The 23,807-nt window shown below is 36.5% G+C and overlaps 4 protein-coding genes across 4 annotated transcripts; 3 read left to right on the top strand and 1 right to left on the bottom strand.

Annotated features, from left to right (window-relative positions):
- The first annotated feature begins 501 nt into the window (after nucleotides 1-501).
- Nucleotides 502-5,899, top strand: LOC148847802 (SWIB/MDM2 domain superfamily protein). Its single transcript, XM_088952330.1, has 3 exons — nucleotides 502-918; nucleotides 4,222-4,401; nucleotides 5,543-5,899. The coding sequence occupies exons 2-3, from the start codon at nucleotides 4,228-4,230 to the stop codon at nucleotides 5,669-5,671; spliced, it is 303 nt and encodes a 100-aa protein (XP_088808456.1). The 5' UTR covers nucleotides 502-918; nucleotides 4,222-4,227; the 3' UTR covers nucleotides 5,672-5,899.
- Nucleotides 5,900-7,378: 1,479 nt separating this feature from the next.
- LOC148847801 (aquaporin NIP1-1-like) lies at nucleotides 7,379-10,836 on the bottom strand. Its single transcript, XM_088952329.1, has 5 exons — nucleotides 10,454-10,836; nucleotides 10,077-10,301; nucleotides 8,420-8,617; nucleotides 7,842-7,903; nucleotides 7,379-7,731 (listed from the first exon to the last, which is right to left on the bottom strand). The coding sequence occupies exons 1-5, from the start codon at nucleotides 10,610-10,612 to the stop codon at nucleotides 7,512-7,514; spliced, it is 864 nt and encodes a 287-aa protein (XP_088808455.1). The 5' UTR covers nucleotides 10,613-10,836; the 3' UTR covers nucleotides 7,379-7,511.
- An 8,384-nt stretch (nucleotides 10,837-19,220) lies between these two features.
- LOC148847800 (uncharacterized) lies at nucleotides 19,221-20,375 on the top strand. Its single transcript, XM_088952328.1, has one exon. The coding sequence runs from the start codon at nucleotides 19,362-19,364 to the stop codon at nucleotides 20,253-20,255; it is 894 nt and encodes a 297-aa protein (XP_088808454.1). The 5' UTR covers nucleotides 19,221-19,361; the 3' UTR covers nucleotides 20,256-20,375.
- A 1,933-nt stretch (nucleotides 20,376-22,308) lies between these two features.
- Nucleotides 22,309-23,649, top strand: LOC148847799 (small ribosomal subunit protein eS26y-like). Its single transcript, XM_088952326.1, has 5 exons — nucleotides 22,309-22,634; nucleotides 22,738-22,830; nucleotides 22,931-23,015; nucleotides 23,132-23,262; nucleotides 23,370-23,649. The coding sequence occupies exons 1-5, from the start codon at nucleotides 22,632-22,634 to the stop codon at nucleotides 23,433-23,435; spliced, it is 378 nt and encodes a 125-aa protein (XP_088808452.1). The 5' UTR covers nucleotides 22,309-22,631; the 3' UTR covers nucleotides 23,436-23,649.
- Nucleotides 23,650-23,807: the final 158 nt, after the last annotated feature.

Here is a 23,807-nt window from a genome sequence, read left to right as displayed (position 1 = left end):
CACAGCAGAGATTACATCTCTGCCCCACAAGGAACCACCCCACAAGGTACTATCATCAGGAGATGTTCCCAATACACTGTGGGGATGTGCTATAGGGCGTTGTGGGGGAGATATAGGATTCCTATTCCAAAGTTTCTTAGATGAACTACTAACAAATAAAAAAAAAAACTCAAACCCTAATAATAATAATAATAATAATAATAATAATATACTAAATATCAGTTATTAAATACTAATAAAATAATAATACAATATTAACAAACTTGTAATAAAAATATTGATAAAATAATAACAAAACAATAATATGTTATTTTATTAGTAAATTAACAATAATGTAAAAATAATATAACAATAATAATACAAAACAGGCATTAGGAATAGGCGTTTCCAATTCTGATTTTAAGAGATTTCGATTCCGATTCCTATCCCGACCTTAACCAAACGGACCCTAAAACTTCTAAAGCCAAGAGTACAAAACCCTCATTTTTCAGTTTTCACTTTGTCTTCTTTCCATGTTCTAAAACTCGAAATCGCCATCGCCACTGTTCTCTTTCTCTCTCCCTTCTTTTCTTTTTGTGATAAACTTCTCTCTCCCTTCTTCCTCCTCTTCTTCTTCTTCTTCTTCTTCGGTCTTCTGTGTCTCACCTTATTGTCTGTCCTCACGGTAACCTGCGAGCTGTGTGTCATCTCTCCTTCTCTCCCTCCTCTTTCTCCTCCTCCTTCTCCTCCTCCTTCTCCTCCTTTTCCCATTCCGTTATTGTGTCTCCACCGTCAAATGCCCTGTTTAACCACCCAAGCTTGCGATATCCACGCCAAGTGAAGGTCAGCGGTTGCCCTGGGCTTCTGTGTCTCACTCGTTGCAGTGTAAAGAAGCCACTCTTTCCATTCGTGGAGGCTAGCTTGGGTATCTCACTAAAGGTTAGTGGCGGCAACACCATTTTTTCTCTCATTATTCTCTGTTTTGTGTTTTTTAATTTTAAAATCATTAATATCTAATTCGGAGAAATATGGGATGTTCAACAACAAACTGTGGTCTTAAAAATTTAAAATTGTTTGTGTTCATGTTTCGGTTTAGATTTGGATAAAACAAATCTAAAATTGTTTGTAGAATGCCACTTAAAAATTATTTGTATGCAGCTTTTAAAATTTAAAATTGTTTGTATGCAAGTGCAACTTTTAAAATTGATTGTATACATGTTCTAATTCTAAAATTGTTGAATGACAAAGTTTAAAATTGTTTGTAGAATGCCATTATAAATTTTTAATTATTGAATTCAGATTATTGAATACTTGTGTGATTGCTAAGATTCTTTTCTTAATTTTAGTTAGATATTGAAATAAAATATACATAGTTAATTTTGTTGAACTAAACATTGAAGGTTTGAAATGTTGTTTGTATTACTTATTACGTCATCATGGTTTTATATCTGATTTGACCCCGATTGGACCTTTGATCTGTGAATGTGAACCTCTCCCAGTATCCCTTTTATGCTCGGTACGGTTCTCTAAACATTGTTTCTAACCAATAACTTTAAGATTGCGTTTGGTTTGAAAGAGAAGGTAGGGAAAACTGCTAGTCTGGTACATATTTCCCTACCTTTTCTTTCAAACCAAACACAGCAAAATTTTTAGTTTTTTCTTTTCATATTTGTTTTAGTTTTTCTTTCTTTGCATTGAATGAAGTGAGGCGTTGAACTTGGAGCCATCAACTGAATTGGGAAATTCCAATAATGTTATTATGTTTAGAAAATGTGCTGTAAGGGATAGAATTGAAAGACTATGGATCAGGTTTTGGTGAAAGCATTAGAGGGTCGGATTAGGGTGAGGGGGAAACTCATATTGAATCTGACCCGTTCACATCCCTACTCAACTGTTTTTGGTTACATTATTTGTTATATTTGCATGTAAGGATGGATTTGAGCTGATCCAAGCTGAATATCTGACTATTCGAGCTTGACTCTGCAAAACAAATCAGGCTTGAGTTTGGGCTTGAGTTCGACTTGAGTTAGAGACATGAGTTCTAATTCAGCTTAACTAAAAAGCTTGTATGTTTGAGCTTGACTCAGCTTGAGCTCGACAGTGAGCCAAGCTTCATATAAAAATAAAAAATTATATATATATATATATATATATATATATATATATATAAATTATTTCTTATTATACATATAAAAAATATTTGTTATGATATATAAAAAAATTTGAAAATATTATATATAATATAAGCTCGATTAGACTCGCGAGCCTCACGAGTCAAGCTTCATTAGGCTTGAGCATGGCTTGATTAGCAAATGAGCCTACATATTGGGCTTGTGCTTGGCTCAAAGCACCGTTTAAACCGAGTGGAGTTGAGCTTTTCATGACCCAAGCTCGAATAGCTCATGAAAAGCTTGGCTTGTGTCCATCCCTACTGACAGGGAGGCAACATCTTTCATTCTCTTTTCATTTGCTATGCAACAACTAGTTGATCGTCACTATTTCTCATTTCCCTGTGCTTCTACACTATATTCTCTGCTCTCTAACTACCCATTCTCAGTTGAATCCTTGAAGAAGGTTCTGTTTGAAGCCTTTCTCTCTGTCTCTTTATGAGGTTAGTGAACAATAAATCTTGCAGATTCTTTCTTTATTTTTGTCTTTTGGATTGATATATGATCTCTCAATCTTCCTTCCTCTGTTACTCACCGCTAGCTGTGCACAAACTTTGTGCATTTGTCCACTCTCTATCCTTTGAATTAGGAGTAGCTGCATTTGATGGATGTTTAACTGTTTTAACGGCTGTTTATTTCACATGTTTTAACCTCTTAATCATGTGAGAATACCGTTTATTATTTTTATGTTTTAGGAAATCATAACTTAAAAGCTAAAGGGGCTCTTTGAACAAAACACCTTCCTCTTCTCCTCCCTCTTCCTACACACACTGTTTCCCTTTCCTTCTCTGCTCTAGTTCCCCACCTTTCACTGGTAGATGCAACCACCTGATGCTGCTGCTGTTGCATTGAAGCATGCGGAACTCCTGTTACTGACATCCACCACCACTTCGTTGAAGCAAGGTGCCAGCAGATCTGATCTCCTGTAAATGCTAAGGTAAAACCCTTTTTACATGAATAATGAGAGCAGACTCAGAAAACAGTTAGAAGAGTTCAAACAGAGAGAAAGGGGAAGAGGATGGATTTTTTCAAAGAGAAACAACCCCTTTAACATTTACTTTTAATGAAATAGTAATAATAATGGATGCCTAGCAGGGGTATCCATATTCTCACACAGTGATGAGTGAAGAGGATCAAATGTATGGTGCTGATGTGGGCTGTTCTGAATCATCAATCACGTATGTAACTGCAAAGATGGCATGGAGGAGAAGGGAAGAGCTTCAAGCAAAATCAGTTGCAAAATCATGCATGTTTACAAATATACTAATATTTTTATATATAAAGTGGATAAAAAAGTAATGAATTTCTGTTTTTTGATATCCAAATTATTCACATATTATACTTTTTTTTAAGAAGTTTCTCATATTTTTAGGTGTCTTTGAGTAAGTTAGCACCTAATATGTTTAAAGTGAAAAAAAAAAAGTAAATAAGCCTTTACATCAGTTATTTTTTATTTAAAAGCCTTCAGGTTATATGACTAGATCACCCTAAAGAGTTGTCATGAAAATCTATCTATTAGTCTTAAGAAACAATTAAGATTCAATAACCAAGCACTATAATTTTCACACTTGAATGTTCATACATTTTGCCCTTTCATTCTCTCACACAATTTTCATCTTCATGCATTTTCTGCTTATAAGTCGTTGTAGACAACTTTTTTTTTGTGCATTTCATAATTTATGGGGCCATGAAATATTATCTTCAATAATACAAGGTTACAACATGTGGTAACGTTTGTTCTTATTGCAATAATGTTTGAATTATGTATATTTCTTCTCAAGGCAGCTTAGTGCTTTAAGACATTTAAGTAAATAAAAAAATATATTTACATTTCATGTACATTTAGAGACAAGCCTATTTCTTTATCAAAAGCTTATATTGTTAAAGTTGTAGAAATTTATTTTTATAAAAAGCATTTCCATTTGGGTTTGAATATTAAATATTAATAGAATAGAATTCAAATATAGTAGATTTAATCTGAACGTGACCTGTTTACAGCCATTATAGAGCAAAGATGCTGTTCTTCTTCCTTATGTAAAGGAAACTGTGCATGACATACTGGTTTGAATTGCAGTTAAAGATGCTGCCGCAGAAGGTAAAGAAGGCTATTACTGAGAACCCAAGGAAACTTGCGAATCTGATTGATCTTGTTAATTTACCCTCAACACTCCGGGAGTTTGTTGGCCGGTCTCAGATTTCTCGATTGGGTTGTTTTATGCATGTCTGGTCCTACATAAAAAAGAATAATCTCCAGGTTCTTCCTCCTATCCCTCCATCTTTTTCTTTTCTTCATGCCAACATTTTGTTTTCATAAAGTAAAATAAAAAAGAGCTGTATTGATCTGGTCCATGTGGAACCTTATTTTTCACACTAATCATTATCTTTAGAAATTTTCATGAACATGGCTTCTGAGAATGAAAAACTTCAATGCTTTCCTGTTTATACAAAGCTAAATTTTTATTCTTTAAATCATGCCTCAAATTATACTTCATTTGGAAATTGTTGAGCCTACCATTTGGTAACCAAATGAAGTGGCTGAACTGAAATGCTTATTGTTGTGTCTTTTAGTGAGTAAATTTTTAAGGAGGCTGTGGGTAATGGTGGAAGCTGAAGTTGGAAGATTACCATACATCAGAGTTTAACAAGTGCTTGGGTTGGACTGGGACTGGCTTAATCCAACTCAGTTGGGAATGTCATAGGGCTCTTTCTGCTTTAATTTCCCTTAACAAAGCCTGTGGTTGCACAGGTCTCGACTAGCATTGCATTATGCTTACGGTGGTTCTTGCATTATTTTTTTCCAGAAATGGACCAGGCTGGTCCATTGAACTTGTTTGAATCAGAGGTTCAGTACTAGACCACAATGTGGTTCAATGAGAAATTGATGGTTCGTGTGGTTTTGATGTTGAACCATATGGATAAATTTGGGGAAAAAAAAGGCTGAGCCACTTTCGGCTTTGGTGCCTGGTATGATTGTCAAAAGATTTCACAGGTTTGTCAGTGCATTAAACTGTTACTGTTATAGGTTTCATAAATTGTTTTTTTGTACGTTTATAATTCTATATAAGTTTACTATTCCTAGTCATGAATCAATATAAACTATAAAGACCAAAGTTCTCGGTGATAATCAAATGGGTGGTGTTAATAAAATCTCAACACCTATTGGTCACGCACTAAAAGCATTCTTATATATTGAAGTTGTCTTGATTTTGATTTTTGAGAGGCAAGTGGTAGAGCATTTTGTGTTTTCTCCTTCAACCTTAACACCAATTAAGTAGTTAAGTTTTCTAAGAATTGGATAAATATATGCTTGTCAAGAAATTGCCATGAGAGGAATTATCAAAAAGAGACTAATTGATATGAGATGATAGTAATTTCAATATGTTATGTTTTTGCAGGATCCAAACAACAAGAACCTAGTTAACTGTGATGAAAAATTGAGGAGTATATTATTGGGCAAGTCCCAGGTTGAATTGGCTGAACTCCCTATGTTGATCAAGCTCCATTTCCCCAAAGAGCCAAAGTAGGGTTGCACTGCTTGATGTTAATGAAGCTGATTTTCTCTAGATGTCACCCACTCCCGTATGATTCAACTCTGGAAATACTTTATGCACGTCTGTATATTATTGTAGTCCTAATAAGGAATGAGAAAGTTCTTTCTGTGATTTTTTTTTTTTGTAAATTTAAAGATCAGCATGTGAATCTTGGTAGAATTTTACTGTTAATTACAGGTTTCATCGACTTTGGATTAACAATCTTTTCATTGTGTGAAATTTCTTCACCCTGTAGATAAGGAATTCCATAATGTTTATTATGCTCTAGGTACTACATTCAATTTCTTCTGATGAGTGGGTATTAACTATTTTTTATTGTTTCCTCACCATAAGGCATCAAATCTTTCTTTGCTAATTTATCTCCTGGTGATGTGTGATGTGCCATCGTTAAAAAAACATTCTTTACTAATTTAATAATTTGTACTAGTATTGGATGGGACCGGATCTGCTCCTCACTCATGGCGCCTCACACCGACCTCATGGGCACATCCCACCGTGCATTGGAAACATCTCTCGTATTTATATGCTATTATTTATGAAAAATGTTCCCAATACATGGTGGGATATGCCTGTGAGGCGCCGTGTGAGGAGCAGATCCCAATTCCTATTGGATGGTCGGTATAGATTGGTGAGTATATATTCCAATGGTGGTGGGTGGCGACGTTAAGAGAGCAGCGGTGACTAAGATCTCGCAGCTCTCTCTCAGCAGTGATTTCAGATCTGAGATCTAATTTCAATCTCTCGATCCCCTTTATCAGAAAAAGCGGTCCACTTGAAAACTGGACCCAGAAGTCTGACTGTTTCTTGGGTCAAACAGTTAATCGTTGGGTTTTTCAAAACAATGAGGAATTGGATTCCAATTCCATCCAACCACATGACATGGACTATTTCGATTCTTATTCCAAACCCTTGTTCTCCATGCAATTAAAATGGAGCAAAATTTATCTCTATCAACTGTTTTCCCACAACTTGGATTGGGTTGGCTCGGAAATTGTTAAAATTTCAATCGGCCAAAGTCATAATCCAAGCACGATGTAAATGAAATTCGTCATACTGGGCAAGCCGATCTGCAGATCTTGTCCCCGTTATGTAACCCCATGGAGCTGAAATGTTCCTTTTCAATGCCATTGTAGAAGGGATGGAAGTTCTGAGTTATATATTCTTCTCTTTCACATGAAAGTGAAAACTTTTGTTTTCCTTCTACTACAAGAACAAATAAAAAGGGGCGGAAAACAAAGTTTGCACTATAAAATGGATTAAGTTAAATAAGTGGAAAAATCTATGATACTAGAAATACATGGATTGATGCCAAATTCACGGGTAGGATGTGATTTATAGGGAGGCTACTAGTAGACTAGGAGGGGGCTGCAAAAAAGATTTCTGACGGGGAGTGCAGTCCAAAAATTTTTATTCTTTTTTAATTTTTGGACTGCAATCCCCCTCAGAAATCTGAATTGCAGTCCCCTCCTAATCTACTAGTAGCCCCCCTACAAACCGCATCCTGTCCGTGTATTTGACATCAATCCATGGTCAAGATTCAGTCCACCCCTAGAGTGGAGCTCTAGATTTGTAGGGGTGGACTGACCTATAAAAACCCCAATTTTTTTTGGTATCATGTCTAATCCTACTTAGATTACGTCAATTTGAACAAAAAAAAGGTAGCCCAGAAAAAAAATGAAAAGATATAGAACCACAAGAATATCAAATTGATCAGTTAAAGAGCTATATGGAATAGTCCGGCTCATCCGGTCTGATCCAGTGTCTGCCTAGGTTACATACTTGCAACAAAGGAAGTAACCCCTTCTGTTAATTTTTAATTAGAGGTAATTCGTCTAAAGCTCTTGAGGAAAGAACCACTCTTAGTGATCTCACGTAATGGTTTATTGGTGAACCGGATAATATTATAGGCCCAAGCACCTGACACCGCCCCACAAATGGGTCCGACCATATAAATCCATATCGCCTTGTACTGGTTTGTTACAATGGCCGGGCCCAAACTCCTAGCCGGGTTCATCGATGCCCCAGATACCGGCCTGTCCAATCAAAGCACAAACACCTTTCACCGTCATATTTCTAGAAAATGATAGTGATCATGTTAGCCCATTCAGATCAAACCATCTTGTGAGTAAATAAAATAAGATACCCTGCAATGAGCACATTAGGTAAAATGGTAGCTCCCACGGCAAGTCCAGCAAGCTCTCCAACCTGAAACATCATAAGAGATCAAGAAGATAGAAAAATTAGTCCGGCCGGTTCAATTCAGGTTTGATCTAAACGAAACCAACTGAATCAATTATGTTGGTTCTGGTTTGTATGGTTTTGTCCGAATTAATAAAAGGATTGGGGCTGGTTCTTGCTGTTCTAAACTTTATTATATAGTTATTAATATATAAAGTTCTCTTGATTTTATTTTAATTTTATTATATTTTATGTTCAAAACGGTCGATTTTACATAGATATTATATAAAATAATTTTGGCTAAAACACTTGTTTTATCAACATATAAACAATTTACTATTTTATTGTCAATTTTTATTAAGATTATATTATAAAAATAAAATTATTATTATCATAGAGAATGTGGATGAGAAGTAAGGTTTGAAACAGTTCTGAACCAGACCCGACCCATTGACAGCTCTAGCCTGGGCCCTGGGCCACGCAAGGTTTGAAGGTTTGAACAACTGAACAAGTAGAGAATGTGGATGAGAAGTAAGAACAGACCGCTCGGTTGTCAGTTGCGACGCCGGAGATAACAAACATGAGATAGAAAGAGATTAAGAACTCCATAACTAGTGACTGGAAGTTTGACCCCGTCGGCATGGTTCCGGCAAAGTGGACATGATCCCCGTCAAATAGTAACCGAAGGGTTCCACTTGCAAGCGTCGCACCGAGGACCTGTGCGGCTATATAGGCCGGCACCTACATCAACACTTACTTGTCAATTGCCATACTAGCTAGGAAAGGCAAACGGAATGAGACAAAAAAAAAGTTAGAAATAAAATATATTTTCATCCCTTTTAGCTTTTACGGTGTAAAGGTTGTTTTGTTTGTAATTTACACCAAAATAAAGATACCGGAAATGCACGATGCCTGAAAAATTTTATATAAATGTAAATTGAGTATGGAACATGTTTGAATGCTGCTGATACTCTTTTTTTAATCTGGTACTTGAAAATAGGTTTGTTGGGATGAAATACCCATCCCCCCAACGCTCCCTTTGGAAGGAGTATAAATATAAATATATATACAACATAAAAACAAAATATAAGGTTTTACGCTCTACATGTTTATATTTGTGCCCCTTCTAAACTGCCAAATTCTCAATATTTTTCATATCAATGATCATTGAAACCATACAATACCTCTTGTATTAGTCATGTATCATATTGATATTTTAAACCTTGGATATCAAAAATATTGTCAAAAGTAAACCAGTGTCTTTCCTTTATTTTATTCTTTTGGTTTCATATGAAGGTACACTCATACTAGGGGTGGAAGTTGGACCAGATTAAGTCGGGTTGAGGTCAGCCCTAACCTAACCCAAGTTGTTGAACCCCAATCCTAAAACTTCGGGTTGGATTCAGGTATTGGGCTTGTGTAAAAGAACATCTTTATCATGCTTTAGAAAAAAAAAGAAGGGCCTTCAAATATAAAATTTTTGACATACAATATGCCTACATGTTTAGATAGATTAATATGCATATACAAAAATACTTGCACTAAAAAATACAGAAACATGCGCATATATACATTTATGGGTCGATATATAGTTTTATATGCCCATTTCCCTTCTAATTCTAAAGACTTTTTATCAACCCAAGGGTGGTTCATTAATATATTAGCTGGTTAACTCCAACATTAACGCAGAATCGATTTCTGCAACCACCAATTTGAGGGAAAAGGGGGGCTTATTAATGGTGCCTGGCACGTACCAAATACCTAAAGCACATTCTAAAGAACTTTTATTTCAATTTTCAAAGTAGGGTTCTTAGGTTCTTAGGATTGTCTCTATGTCACAGTTTAAAGTTTAAACATACTTAAATTCTGAGGTATGATTGTTCAACCACATTATCTTTCAATAAATTCTCAAAAGTTTATCTTCCTCTTTTAAGAAGCTCTCAAAAGATCTTACATCTCCTCGATCGTGTGGTAGTCTTGATTAATCTTACACTCATGGGAACAATGCATGGATCGATCATATGCCTTGTACCAGAAGAGGAGGCTTGCCTGTGGGTTGACCATGCAAATTTGCGCCATGTTCTAATTAGACGTGACAAATCCCATCAAAATCATGATTTACAACTGAACTAAGCTAATTATTATAAAGCTTATTAATGCCCATCTCCAACGGACTATTGCTTGTTTAATTAAACATTACCTGTTTCCATGGGAATCTCCGGCAGGTCGCAAAGGCGATGGTGACAGCGGGGTTGAAGTGAGCGCCTGAGATGTGGCCGACGGAGTAGACCATGACCATCACAACCAGTCCCCACGCTACGCAGATCCCAGGGAATGTCACCACTTTGTCTCTGCTAAAATTCACCACCACCGCCCCACACCCAGCAAATATCACAAAATATGTTGCAAGCACCTCTGCCACCAACTGCACCCGTTTTGAATTAATAGTGACAAACATGGTTAATCAAATTTTAAGGCCAGATCGATGCAGAGTTGAACTTGTAAAATGGAAGTTCATATTAAGAAGAGAGAGAGAGAGAGAGAGAGAGAGAGAGAGAGAGAGAGAGAGAGAGAGACCTTCTGCAGGAAAGGTACAGAGACACAAGAGCTTGAATCTTTGCCGGTTTTCTGATCATCCACCTTTTGAGGAATTACTTCATTGTCTTTGAAGTTCACTACAGCTTCTCCCTCCATGGAATTTTCATAGGTTGTGTTAGTTCCAGAAATCTCATCCATCTATACTACTATCAGTTGTACTAACCCAGCAAAGATAAGAAACAGAAGATAAAGAAATGATCGATGATGGAGTCAGAGAATTAATGATCAATTGAATTCATGTATTTAACCCTGGAGAAAGTGGGCAAGAACCAAGAAGATCCAGAAGTCAAAACACAAAGGAGAACAAATGAGGAAGGGTGGGGTCACAAACTGACATCTCTTTTTCTGTCTGTCTGTCTCTCTCTCTTTCTCTCTCTCTCTCTATATATATATATCTTCATTTGTTATTCTTCATCAAAATGTGATTTATTAGGACTTGAATGGAAATCGTTAAAAGATATGAATGTTGAGGAAGGAGAGAGCAATAACGAGAGCTCTCCTAAACGTTAGTAGTAGTAGGTAGCAACGGGTACCCGACTACCCACCATGATTAACAGGGTCTGGATCGGACCTTATTGTAAATGGGTCTGTCTAGGTCCATGAATTTAAGACCCTATAGGAATTGAATCCATTTCTGACCCAATCAGTAGGTACCCATCAAGCATTTGAAATGAAGGAATAAAGTAAATTCACCTTTCTTTTTTAATTCTGACTGTTTCCATGCAATGAAAGTCAATTTTTTTGGCGGTTTATAACAGGATGTTGCCAATTTCCACCAACCTCATTTGTTCTGATCATTTGGTGGATCGGTTTGATAGAAAAGTACACAGAAAGTTGAAGGATAGTTTCTAGGAATTTCACAAATTCTGTTAAAAACTTTGCCTCCTCAGCATTCTGTTTCCCTCTTATTTTCTCTCAAACCAAACATAGCCTTAAGGCCCATGATGTTGATGTAGAAAAACTACATAAAGCAGACCTCTTGCCTTCTCATTTGTCATGATAGACCCATTTCATGGAAGGTGTGAAACTGTAGCAGAAAATGAGAATTTAATTGTAATTTGCAATTTTTCTCCTTAATTTCTATTTATGGATATGCATTTAATTTTAGGCTCCTACCTTTTGAATCCTCAGATTGGAATCCACTTAATGAGCCATACCCCACCTTACACTGGCAGTTTGCACCAATCTAATGGACATAAGGGTGCCTTATCAAGTGAAGGGCTCCATATTGAAGACTAACCAGGAATTTTACTTCTATTTTTTTTCCTTCTTTCTGCTTTAGGATGCTAAACAAAATTAATTAGAAAAATTTCTAGACAGCTTAAGATGTTCATGGAATGTCCTGGTCATTGAAAATTAATTCAAGAAAATTTCTAAACAGTGCCTATTTGGGGACAAAGCGCCAAATCATACTTGTCAGTCACGGATTACCTGTCGTTTGGGTGAGTTTTAGAATTGGAAGTGGCCTATCTCGATTGCAGTTCCGAAGTATATATGAATCCAATCTTACTAATAGTTTTGTTTGCATTATTTGTGCACTAATCACCACTATTGATTTCCAATCAAGATGTCCATCTCAATCATCTTTCAAATCAGACAGTGGAGCCCCGCCACTGATCACCACCATCATCCAACAATCCTCCTTCACAAGATTAACAGTTCATTCCCTTGATTTGGTAATCAGCTGATTCTCATTCTCATGTGAGATTTCTCTCCTATATATGTTAATTTATTCAAGGGAAATGTCTACCATTATATTCTTCTATACATGATTATCTTTATCTACTTTGGCTCAATTATGAATTCGACAAAAAAAAAAAAGCTATAAGACTGAAAATACAAATATATACAGTGTAGGTACAAAGTTTAAGCATCATATACAAGGTTTTGCACTGAATATAAATTGCAGTTGCAAATACAAATATGTATATAGAACATATTTGTATTTGCACTCTTTTCAAACAAATACCAGTCTCGATTTGGGAAGAGTGCAAATACAAATGTATTCGGTGTAAAATCTTGCATGTGGTATTTCTAAACCTTGTATTTATACTTTTCCCAAACTGAGCTTAAGAGAAAGTCTTACGATTTGTGTGTTTGTAGTGCAATTTCATTTACACTGATATAAAAGTATACGAGTGTAAATGGTTTCAGTGCAAATTTTGATTTATTTTTGTTTCATGTTTTGCCTTTTGTTTGCTTGCAACTTTGCATGGTAGATAAAGTAAAATAAAACCTGAAGATAATGTAAAATCCAAAGTAAAAGTGGACCAATATTTTCTCATTTAAACTTGCAATAATTTGTATTAGTGCTATCGTATTTATGATTCTAGTTTATTGTCACATGTTTTTCGGATATCATATCTTTTCCATATCATAGTTGAACCAAACAAAAAGGGAATCCTCAGTTTTTGACTTTTTTTATAAAAGAAAATTATTTCTTAAAAATTCCTTAAAATTGTCCCCCTCAGCTTTGAAATCAACCCTAAAACATGAAAAATCAAAAGCAACCTATTCCCCTATTGATTTTTGAAAAATCAATTTACTAAATATAGATTTTCATTTCCCAAAATGATTTGCCAAACCAATCGATGTGTAAGGTAAGGAAAATCAATAAACCATCTCTCTTACCAAACACAACTTAATTAATCTTAATATCAACATCTAATCATCTCTCTTACCAAACACAGCCTTATTAATCCAAATATCAACCTCTAATAATCTCTCTTACCAAACACAACTTAATTAATCCTAATTTCAACCTCTAGTCTAGTGTGCGTGCATATCTATATCTATACTATCTATAAAATAGCAAATTTCTCTTTTTTTTCTAGAATTTTTATTAGACATTTTCTACCCATCTTGTCAAAGCACATAATGGGCATAAAAGAGAGCATATATGTCCTTTATTCTCACTTAAGAAACTGTCCACTTATAACTGTTTAAAAACTATTCACTTATAAATTATAACCATTCAGAAACTGTCCATGAATTATAAATAATTTTATCTTAAAAACATTACGTGCAAATGCAATTACACATTTACTACTATACACGAAAGTGTATATATTGTAGCCTTGTAGGTAAAACAAAAGCTATACTGACATTGTCTAACCACCGTGTCAACTTCAACGTGGAACACGTGGCAACCAATCTTCACTCGATAAAGCCATCTAATAAGATGCAGTTTGTTGCCAAGTGATATGCTGTGACAGGGACACGCCATGCTTACGACAATTCTTCAACTTGAAACCTGACCCCACAATAAAATGCAGGAGATGGTAGGTCATAGAACAGAGACTGATGATGAGTGCATATCTAAGGTTGCGTTTGGACCGAGATGAGAATTTCTATATATGGGTCATAAAAGTCGTCTTATCTACCTATAAATTACAAAACCAAACACTTTCATAGACCAGAAGATTGATTCATTTGGTTGATGCTTGAGCCGTCACCATCTAATCCGTAGACCGTTCAACATTATTGATGCTTCATCCCATGACTCTTCTTTAAAATTTGGATACAATTCTGTATTTCAGCTAGTTGCGTAATTTATCAGAACCGGTCGGACAACTGAGCGGCTGGGCTGGTTCAATTTGATTCCAACCAAACCGTAGAATACTGGTATTCTCTACTAAGCCAATTATATATCAGAACCAATCAAATTTTACGTATACTAAAAGTAGGTTTTCTCCATATCAATAGGAATTGATTTTAGTAAAATCAGTCATCCCTCTACTTCTCCTCCTCTTCTTTCTTTTTTACGCTCATTTTGGAAAGAGTATAAATATAAATACATACAAAATAACATAATTTAAAAAAACGAACCGGTGACTGAACTGGTCTGGGGTCTAGTTATCGGTTCGAACGGTCTGACCGTTCAACCCGAATGACCAACTCATTCTAATAAAAAAAATGAAAAACGGTCAAAACCGTTCAAACAATTCGAACGGTTAACCAGCTGGTTCAGCGGTTTGCTGACCAAAATCAACGGTTTTAAGGGAAAAAGCAGTTTTGGAGGAAAATGGAACCGATCAAGTGACCGGTTCCCGATTTTTCCAATTCGACCATCTAGTCCAATCCAATTTTAAAAACAATACAAAATAATACAAAATACAAAGATTTACACTTTACATATTTGTATTCATACTCCTTCCGAACAATGCTTTAAAATCAAATCAACGCATGAGAGCGCAAGTGAAAAGAATACCATTATAATGCAGATGAAATTGCACTACAAATATAAATACAAATATGTATAATATAAATACATACAAAATACAAAATTTTGCATTCTACGTAATATTTGTACTCCTTCCAAACTGAGCCAAAAAAACAAAAATGTAAACGTGGTCTGTTTGGTGCAAAAGCACAGGGATATGGACTACGTTTTACCTCTTGTTTGTGATCTAAGCCCCTCCATATTCTGTTCATTCTGAACCCTCTAAACTAAATTTTATACAAAATTGACAATTACTTTAAATCTTGATCCAAAAAATTGACATATACTACATGGGTCGACCAACAGGCTAAGCCATTTTTAAAATAAAACCTGTTCGGTTGGCGGGTGAACCTTGTACAAATCCTGTTTCCAAACCCATCTAAACCCCAAATTGAATTCGGATTTGCTCTTTACAGAGGGTGTCTCACACCAATCTCAAAGACTTTCAACTGTGCATTGAGGACATTTCCTATACTTAATTTTATTATTCATGAAAAGATGTTCCCAATGCAAATGCAAGGCTGTGATATACTGTGAGGTTGGTGTGATACGCGGGAGGAGTAAATCTGATTTCCCCCTAGCCAACAAGTCAGTGATGCCAAACTTGACTACAAAATCAAACACATGCAACTGTCCCAAATAGCAAGCAAAGCTTATTGTCAAACATGGTAGTCTTTTGTTGATGGAATGACTGAACCTTATCCACCCATTGTCTGCCTGGGACCATATCAATCGTCAGTGGTTGTTGTTGGTTCACGGGATTATAGTGGCCTAGGAGTAGGGGTGTCGATTGACAAGTTTTAGGTTGGATGCCGTCTAAATCAAAATCAATTTAAACTAATTGGACAAATTAATAAGATATATTGAATTGGACAGGTCTAAACTTGATGATTCAAAATATTTATTAGACTGGATTGGACCTGATCCATCCGTAGTGCATTTATATTGGATTGGGTGATTGAACCAATATCCGATCCCTTGATAGAAGATAGGAACCCAGGTGCCAATGGACTATGTTTTGGTTGGAAAGAGTCTAAATTAAAACAGTCCACACATTGAATTGGACTGGTCCTGATCTAATCTATTTGCATTGAACTCATATTGTATTAGATAGAAATGGACCAATATCCGGCCCATTGACTGGATTATCATCAAAACTAGGAGAGTCAATTGGATTGGATTTGGTCCAATATGAGTCCATTATAAATGGATCAGGTCCAATTCAATCCAGTGAATGATTTGGATCAATTTGGATCGGTCCAATTCAATGTCTGGACCATTCACTCTGTTCAAATTTATTTTGGTTTAGATAGGTTTCAACCCAAACCTGGTCCATTAACAAATATATTCTTACCTTATATCAATGAATCAGACATTGGCTTAATCCTACCCAATCCAATATAAATTTGTTACAAATGGACTTGCCAATCTAATTAATATTTTAGACCGGATTAGTCCAATCTTATATATCTTGTTACTGAACGAATCCAATCTAAAACCAGTTCATTGATACCCCTTAATCAAAAGTAATTAGCATCTTTAAACAATGGCGTCAAAGACCCTTTAATAAAGTTTAAACTATCTTTTAGAGAATTACTGATATTGGAGTTCACAGTTAGAGAATGTGTATCAAGATCTTGGTAAAACTTTTCCTCTAACCAGAATACTCATGCCTTTAGACAAGTTGAAGATATCATCCACCCTATCCTGATAGGACCAAAAAAACATCTTGACCACAACTGGAGCAGGTATCAATAGCAATTTTCGAATCAGAGACCACAATTATTATATTCTCCCACCTCTCTTCTACAGCGAATTACACCCAGCTCTTCTTCGAGGGAAGAGGTGTACATTGGGCCGTGCCGCCCGTGGTTCAGCAAGAATTTGGACCGGCCTGGCATGATCAAGCGGGCTGTGCCGCCCAGTGGCTGCGGGCCGGCACGGTCTGGCATGGCCCATATATAATTTATACACAATTATATATAAAATTAAAATTTTAAGTTTTTTGTCATTTTCTTTAAATAAATAGGTTTGGCCTGATGCACAACCCAACCTAGCCCAAGGTTCGGCTCACAGGCCAGCACGACCCACGGCACGGCGCAGACCCAGGCCAACTCCCAAAATTTTCACCGAAAAGGGTGACACGGCCCACGGGCCAGCATGGCATGGCCCGCACTTTGTATGAACCACCCATAGACCATACAATATCGGCCTGGCACAGCCCACTTTACACCTCTATTCCAGGGGATCTTAAGATGCAGCTACAATAAAAGAATTTTCATTAGCCAAAATACAAAAACCAAAGAAACCTATATTTTTCTGTTCTCTGATCAAATCAACATCTTGAGAATTATTAGCATTAATCACAACCTCAAGAAATTAAAACTGAAAACCTTATTTATTTTCCTAATTAATAACAGCTTTTAAGGGGACGGATTCAAATTAGCAAAAAAGTTTATCACTTCTCGCATGCCAAATAAAATACCAAGCTACAGAAAATTAAACCAACTCAAAATTTCAGAAAGGAGAACCTTCACTCAACCAGCAGCAGGTCAGAGAAGAGAAAATCAATAAACTGATCAGTCAAGGAAGTAAATTGCAAAGCCGTCCTAACCACACTAGACCAATCAAACATTAGCAAACAAAAACCCATTCCAACATGATATGCGTCTTCTCAAACTAGCCATGCCATGGAAAGCCTGCAGTTCCATAGAATTGATCCTACACTTGTTTTGGAGTGGTGCTGACTGATCATCTCAACTAAAGAATCATTGGGACATTGCAAATTATTGAAACATGGAGTTGAAGTTCATCTTCTTCACAATATGCGTTTATTATATATACATAATTAGAAGAAAGTAACTTGGAGTTGATGTTTTTGGATTGCAATTAACTTAAATAACTTCAAGTTAAATAATTTTTAGTTTCATGTAACAATTGGAAATATTTTCATGTGTGTGATCTTAAAGTAGTGACAATCTCTGAGGGGCAAATTTGCATTAGTATGACTGAAAATTGGGCCGACTTGGATTGAACATTCTTTAAAGTTTGGATGGGTCAGGCTTAAAAGACCGGAATTAATGCAATTCTCAGAAAACTGGACCTGTTTAACCATGACCCGGGCCTTGGCCAGTTCAGTCATACCCCCCATTATTAGAATGCGTTAAAAAACCAGCCAGTCGTCCAACAAAAAGATTGGTGAGCTGTTCCCAGTTTTTGAAACCAATTCATTTTCTGATTTTTTTTTAACTGTACGCAAACGCAAACTTCTAAAGGCTATAATTTTGCACTTAGTTGTCTAAGTAGGGTGATCTTTTTTTTTTTTTTTATTTTGAGCAATTTGTTGAGACCTATGTGTTTCCAAGTGCCAAAGGTGCCTTGTTTCACTATTTTTTCCTAAAAAGGTGCCTTTTTCTAGTCTCAAATCTTAGTTTTTAATGTATAAATTGAAACTAAAATAAAAATTTAAATTATAGTAGAACATAACTATATATTTTGAATATGTATATTATTGTTATTACTATTATTGCAATGTAAATTACTAAATTATTCAAATTGAGTTTCCAGGCTGCACCCCTATGCATTAGTGGTATGGACACAGATGATAAATAAGTAATCTAAAAATACTGGTAGACAAACAGAAATTTGCCAAACATCAACATGGAGGCAGCAGTCAAAGAAGATTTACTGAAATTTATACACAAAATTTCTACCAAAAGAAAACTCATACAGTATTTATTTATTTATTTATTTATTAAAGGGTGAGAAATAGAATTAAGGGGTGCTGATAAAAGAAATAAAATCGGATAATAAATGTGACAAATTATTCAAATTGAATAATGAGATTTCTACATGGTGTTTGGAAGTGTGGGTACTTTTTGGAACCGATTTTCAAGAAAAAATGTCCATGCTTCCGAGACCCATTTTTCACAAAAAAACACTTCTGCCACATAGGTAGTGAGTACCATGCTGTTTGGTAAGATGATTTTTATCACTGTTTTTCATGTATGTGCTGATAGGTAAACACTACATAGGATACACATCAGTCAACCATTGGGGGAAATGGTTCACCGATGCATAAAATACCAAATTTGGTGTTTTATGATTTGGTGGGGTCTCGATTTTCGAGGCATGTCTGATTTTTTAATAATCAGCTGAACTAAACAATAAGATATATGGGCATTTGTTGAAACACTTATGTGGATCCGATGTGGCACCACTTTTTTGAAAATGGCCACGGTTCCAAAGATCCCCCTAGTTGGAGAAAACAACGTTTACAAATGTTTTCTTATTTATCCAGCTAATTTTCTTCTGAATATTCAAATATTTGTATGATTGCAACGGTCGGGTTCCATTCTTATTTTTGCTCCATTTCTATTTGAAGAAAATCCAAAAACGACCAAACAGGGTTTTAGTTAGCTTCGGTTCCGAGCCAGATCTCAGTACCGTTGCACCGAACCAAAAATTCAAACTCCCAAGCGACTATTGACCGCTCAAATATCCTCCCAGCCGATCGTCACCGTCCGAACTGATACCCTCCCCCAGCCTCTCTCTTCAACTACCTTTCTCTCTCTCTTTCCCCCTAACTCCCCCAACTATTTTCCTTCTCTCTCTCTGTCGAACTCGGAACACTGCAGAAGAAAATCCCTCTGCCAGAGAGCGAAAATGGTGTCCAAAGTCATCAAGAAAACTCCGACCAAAACCATTAAAGATTGCCGCAGCCGTCGCCGGAAGAAGTCACCGTTGAAGAGCGTCCCGAAGGCCTCGTCGGTCATCCTCTCCTCGATCAACAACTCGTTCTTCACATGCCAGCGTCGTCTCATCAAGCTCTTTACTAAGCTCGCTCGTATCAGCACCCCAAATCGTCGCAAACAAGGGTTTCATCTGCTTAAGAAGTTTCCCCAAGAAGACGAACAACAACCAGAGAATGAAATGGGTCTGGTCCGTCGGGCACTCACATTCGGAAAATACCTTCCCCCATTGCCATGGCCCGAGAAAAAGACCATTTTTCTGGACCTGGATGAGACTTTGATTCATTCCAAACCGGACCCACCGCCTGAGAAGTACGATTTCATTGTGCGGCCGTCGATCGGAGGGGAGACGATGAATTTCTACGTGTTGAAGCGTCCGGGCATCGATGAGCTGTTGGAAGCCATCGGAGGGAAGTTCGAGATCGTCGTGTTCACGGCAGGTTTGAAGGAATACGCGTCTCTGGTTCTTGATAAGATTGACCCGAAGAGGCTAATCTCTCATCGGCTCTACAGAGATTCGTGCAAGGAAATGGATGGGAAGTTCGTGAAGGACTTGTCTGAAGTGGGGAGAGATCTGAAGAGGGTAGTGATTGTAGATGACAATCCGAATGCATACGTTTTCCAGCCTGAGAACGCACTTCCTGTGCGTCCGTTTATCGATGATCTTCAGGATCAGGAGCTTCGAAGGGTGATCAAGTTTTTCGAAGTTGCCGATGGGTTCGAAGATATGAGGGATGCGGTCAAGAATTTTCTCTCCGCTGGAGATGAGAATGCCGATTTGTTATCTTCTTCTTCATTTCTTAATTGATTTCTCTTATTATTATTATTATTATTATTACTGTGAAAAAATGTAATTCTATGAACAGCAGCGTTCATTCATTTACCAGAGAAAAATTAAGAAAAAAAACAAAAGATAATTTTTATCTCTCTGTGTAAAGCGGTACACTAGAGAAGATGAAGTGCTGAAGGAGCCAACAAGGAAGTGGGAGAGGTTCCGTTTGGTTGGAAAGGAGAAATCAGCGAACAAGTTTTTTTCAGTGGGCTTTACATTCCGGAAAGGCCCACCAAAGCTAGAAGGACACAACTTTGATACAAAGTGGCCCATTCTTTCTTCTTTACTGGACCCAAGTGTACTGTGAATATGATAAAAGTGTAATTCCTTGGCGCTCCAAGCCTTTAAAAAATCTCCATATGTTCAAAGTTCAAACCTAAAGTGAAACAGGACTTTCAGGTTATTTCTCTGCCAGCCCTTCGCTTTCACATTGAAGTTAGTTTGATTTAGGTGGGGTTCACAATATGGTTGGTTTTGTTTTTGAAAACAAAATCAATTATATTGTTTTTGCTTTTATCACAAACAAATAATTAGTAAAAGCACTATCTAGAACCGCCCTCGACGGGTTGATGCCATATGGGCAACATTAGCTAGTCTATCATGAGATTCTAGGGTGGCTATAGGACATTTTTTTTTTTTATTTTTATTTTCTAAACCAAATTGGTAACATCGTGAACTGAAACCTATTGATTAACCGAAATCAATTTCTTTTGAAGGGCTACACAACGGAGAAGAGCCCATCCCCCAACCTAGGTGCAGGTGGGATTCGATCCCATGTCTTCGCTACGATCAATATGAGACCTTACCAACCAGTTGATTGATACCTTATATTTATAATATATATTATACAAGATGACTACGGTTAAAAACCACTGACATGTCAAGATCCAAATTTAAATTATATATATAACCAATGGATAATTGAAACACAACTTGGGTTTTGTTTTATGCTTTTCCACCAAGCTTTCTACATGAATAATTGAAACCTTAGGGATTTTGGTTCAACAGAAGAGAACAATCTATTTCCAAATTCTGGGAGTCTGGAGCTACTAGCTGGTTGGGAATTATATCTTTTGTCCCCTTAATACAGAAAATTTTCTATACCAGGCCAATAGCAATATGCGACATCAGCTTGTTTTTTAAACGATGTGGCAGATTATTATTGGTCTATTACAAAATTTTCTTGTACCATGGGAACATCGCCGATTGGCACCTTGCTACTGATATCTTAATTCGATTGCCGAATTTGTAAATGAATCAAGTTCAAATATTTGCTTTACGTATTCATGGAATATTATTTTTTTTAAAATACGATGAGCTATACAAGTCAGGGCATAATTGGGATCCAACACCACTCAAACCATACACAAAAGAGCACTAAGGAGAGAAAATAAAATAAATGCACACAATCTAAATATATAAGTGGGGAAAACATATCATTAGGGATGAGTAAAAAAAACCAAAAAACTGAACCGATCGAAAGAATTGACTGAAACTGAACTAAAAAATTGGTTAACTGAACTGATCAATTTAGTTTCAATTCAGTGTTTTAAAAAAAACCGAAGGTATTGATTCGGTTTCGATTAACCAATATAGAAAATCAGCAGTTAATTGAATTGACCGGTATACATATATTTCTATATATTTATGTATATTATATATTATATACTTTTTATATATTATAAATTAATAAATATGCATTAAATAAAATATATTTTTAATATATGATATATTATTTATTATTTAAAATATAATATTATATATATAACTTTTTATTATAGATTTATATATAGTTTTATAATATATATTATAAAAATAAAAAAACTGAAAAATCGACGAACTGAACTGATAAATCGATTGGCTTCAATTCAGGTTCGGTTACCGGTTTTTCAAAACCAATAGTACCGGTTCGATAAAAAAAGCCAACGGTTCAGTTTACCAAACCGTGAGCACCGCGAGATTGGATTGGGCAGAACTTAATTCGGGCCTCGGGCTATCTAAAACCAGATCGTCAGGTTGAGGTCCAGTCTAGAGCTCAAAAAAATCTAGGACCAATCCATACCAAAGGCTCGGGTTGCGAATTGCGATGGGTTAAGATGGGATTGGGCCCGTCTAAACCCGAATGGTTCAACCAGATAAGTGATCAAACCACCGGCGGTTCAATCTGGTCGTGAGGGTATTCTGATAATTTTGAGCTTCCTAATTTTCCACCGCAAAACCCTAACCTGATAAGACCCCGTTCTCTCCCTCGTTCGCTTCATCTCCTCTCCTCTTCTTAGACCAGCCGAAGTCTGCGACCAGAGTCACAGACAGCAGAGGATCCACTCTTCCTTCTGGTCACATCGGAAAAAAATGGTATCTTCAGACTTCTCTTCGCTACGATCTCTGGTTTCATTATGTTCTTACTTCTTTTTCTTCACCTCCCAATTTTCTTCTAATCTAATACCATCTCTTACAGACGTTCAAGAGGAGAAACGGAGGACGAAACAAGCATGGCAGAGGCCATGTCAGGTTCATTCGCTGCTCTAACTGCGGCAAATGCTGCCCTAAGGTTCTTCCTCTCTCTTCTTCTTCTTTGGTTTTTGTTATTTGTGGGTTTTCTTTGCTTCTGAAACTTTCTTTTCATTATTTTTTAAATAAATTAATATTAGGACAAGGCAATCAAGCGATTCCTTGTGAGGAACATCGTCGAACAGGCAGCAGTCCGTGATGTCCAGGAAGCTAGCGTTTACGAGAGTAATTAGTGTTCTTATCGGATCCCCCGTTTTTATTTGTTGTTTATTTTTGTTGAATCAGTTTTTATCTTCTCTTCTTCCTTTCTGTTGATTTCTGTTCTCAATGTATTGAAATAGGCTACACACTCCCAAAGCTATACGCGAAGATGCAATACTGCGTTTCGTGTGCGATCCACTCTCACGTAGTTCGTGTGAGGTCCCGTACCGATCGCCGCAACCGTGAGCCTCCGCAGCGCTTCAGGCGCAGGGTACGCTCTGGCATTCATTATATGACTGATTTATAATGAACTGGTGTTTTTTTTTTTTATTTAAGATTTTTGTTCATTTTAGTTTGTGTTTGTTTTGATGTGTTCAGGAGGATTTGGGTAAGCCAGGACAAGCTCCACGCCCAGCTGCCGCTGCTGTTCCGGCCCGTACGTGAGGGTTTATTTACTTGGATTACTAGGCTTTATAGTTATGTACTCGGTTGAGGGTTAATTTTGTTCTTCTGGATTTATTTCACAATTCTGTTTCCGTACTTGACTATGGCACACATTGAGCAATTGAACACTATTGCCGAGGGAAATTTAGGTGTTTACTTGTTATGAAAGGCTTTTCCATTTTGCTGGTTTTGTTATAATTATTTTTTATTTAAATCTCTGCCGTTATAGTTTTATTGTTTTTCCTTTTAGTTTTTTTATCTTTGTACCATTGGTTTGTGGTGTTGGTGGTTTTAGTGGTGGATAAGACTGTAGTTGTAGCTGTTTATTTTTCGTTTCTTTTAAGTCACTAATTGCTTGTTTATTGTGAAATT

Source organism: Nelumbo lutea, chromosome 6, assembly GCF_056320005.1.
Source record: "Nelumbo lutea isolate HS-2025 chromosome 6, American lotus-T2T, whole genome shotgun sequence".
In the NCBI taxonomy this organism is placed as follows: domain Eukaryota; kingdom Viridiplantae; phylum Streptophyta; class Magnoliopsida; order Proteales; family Nelumbonaceae; genus Nelumbo; species Nelumbo lutea.
The sequence above is the reverse complement of the archived record's forward strand: the minus strand, read 5'-3'. Positions and strand labels throughout refer to the sequence as shown.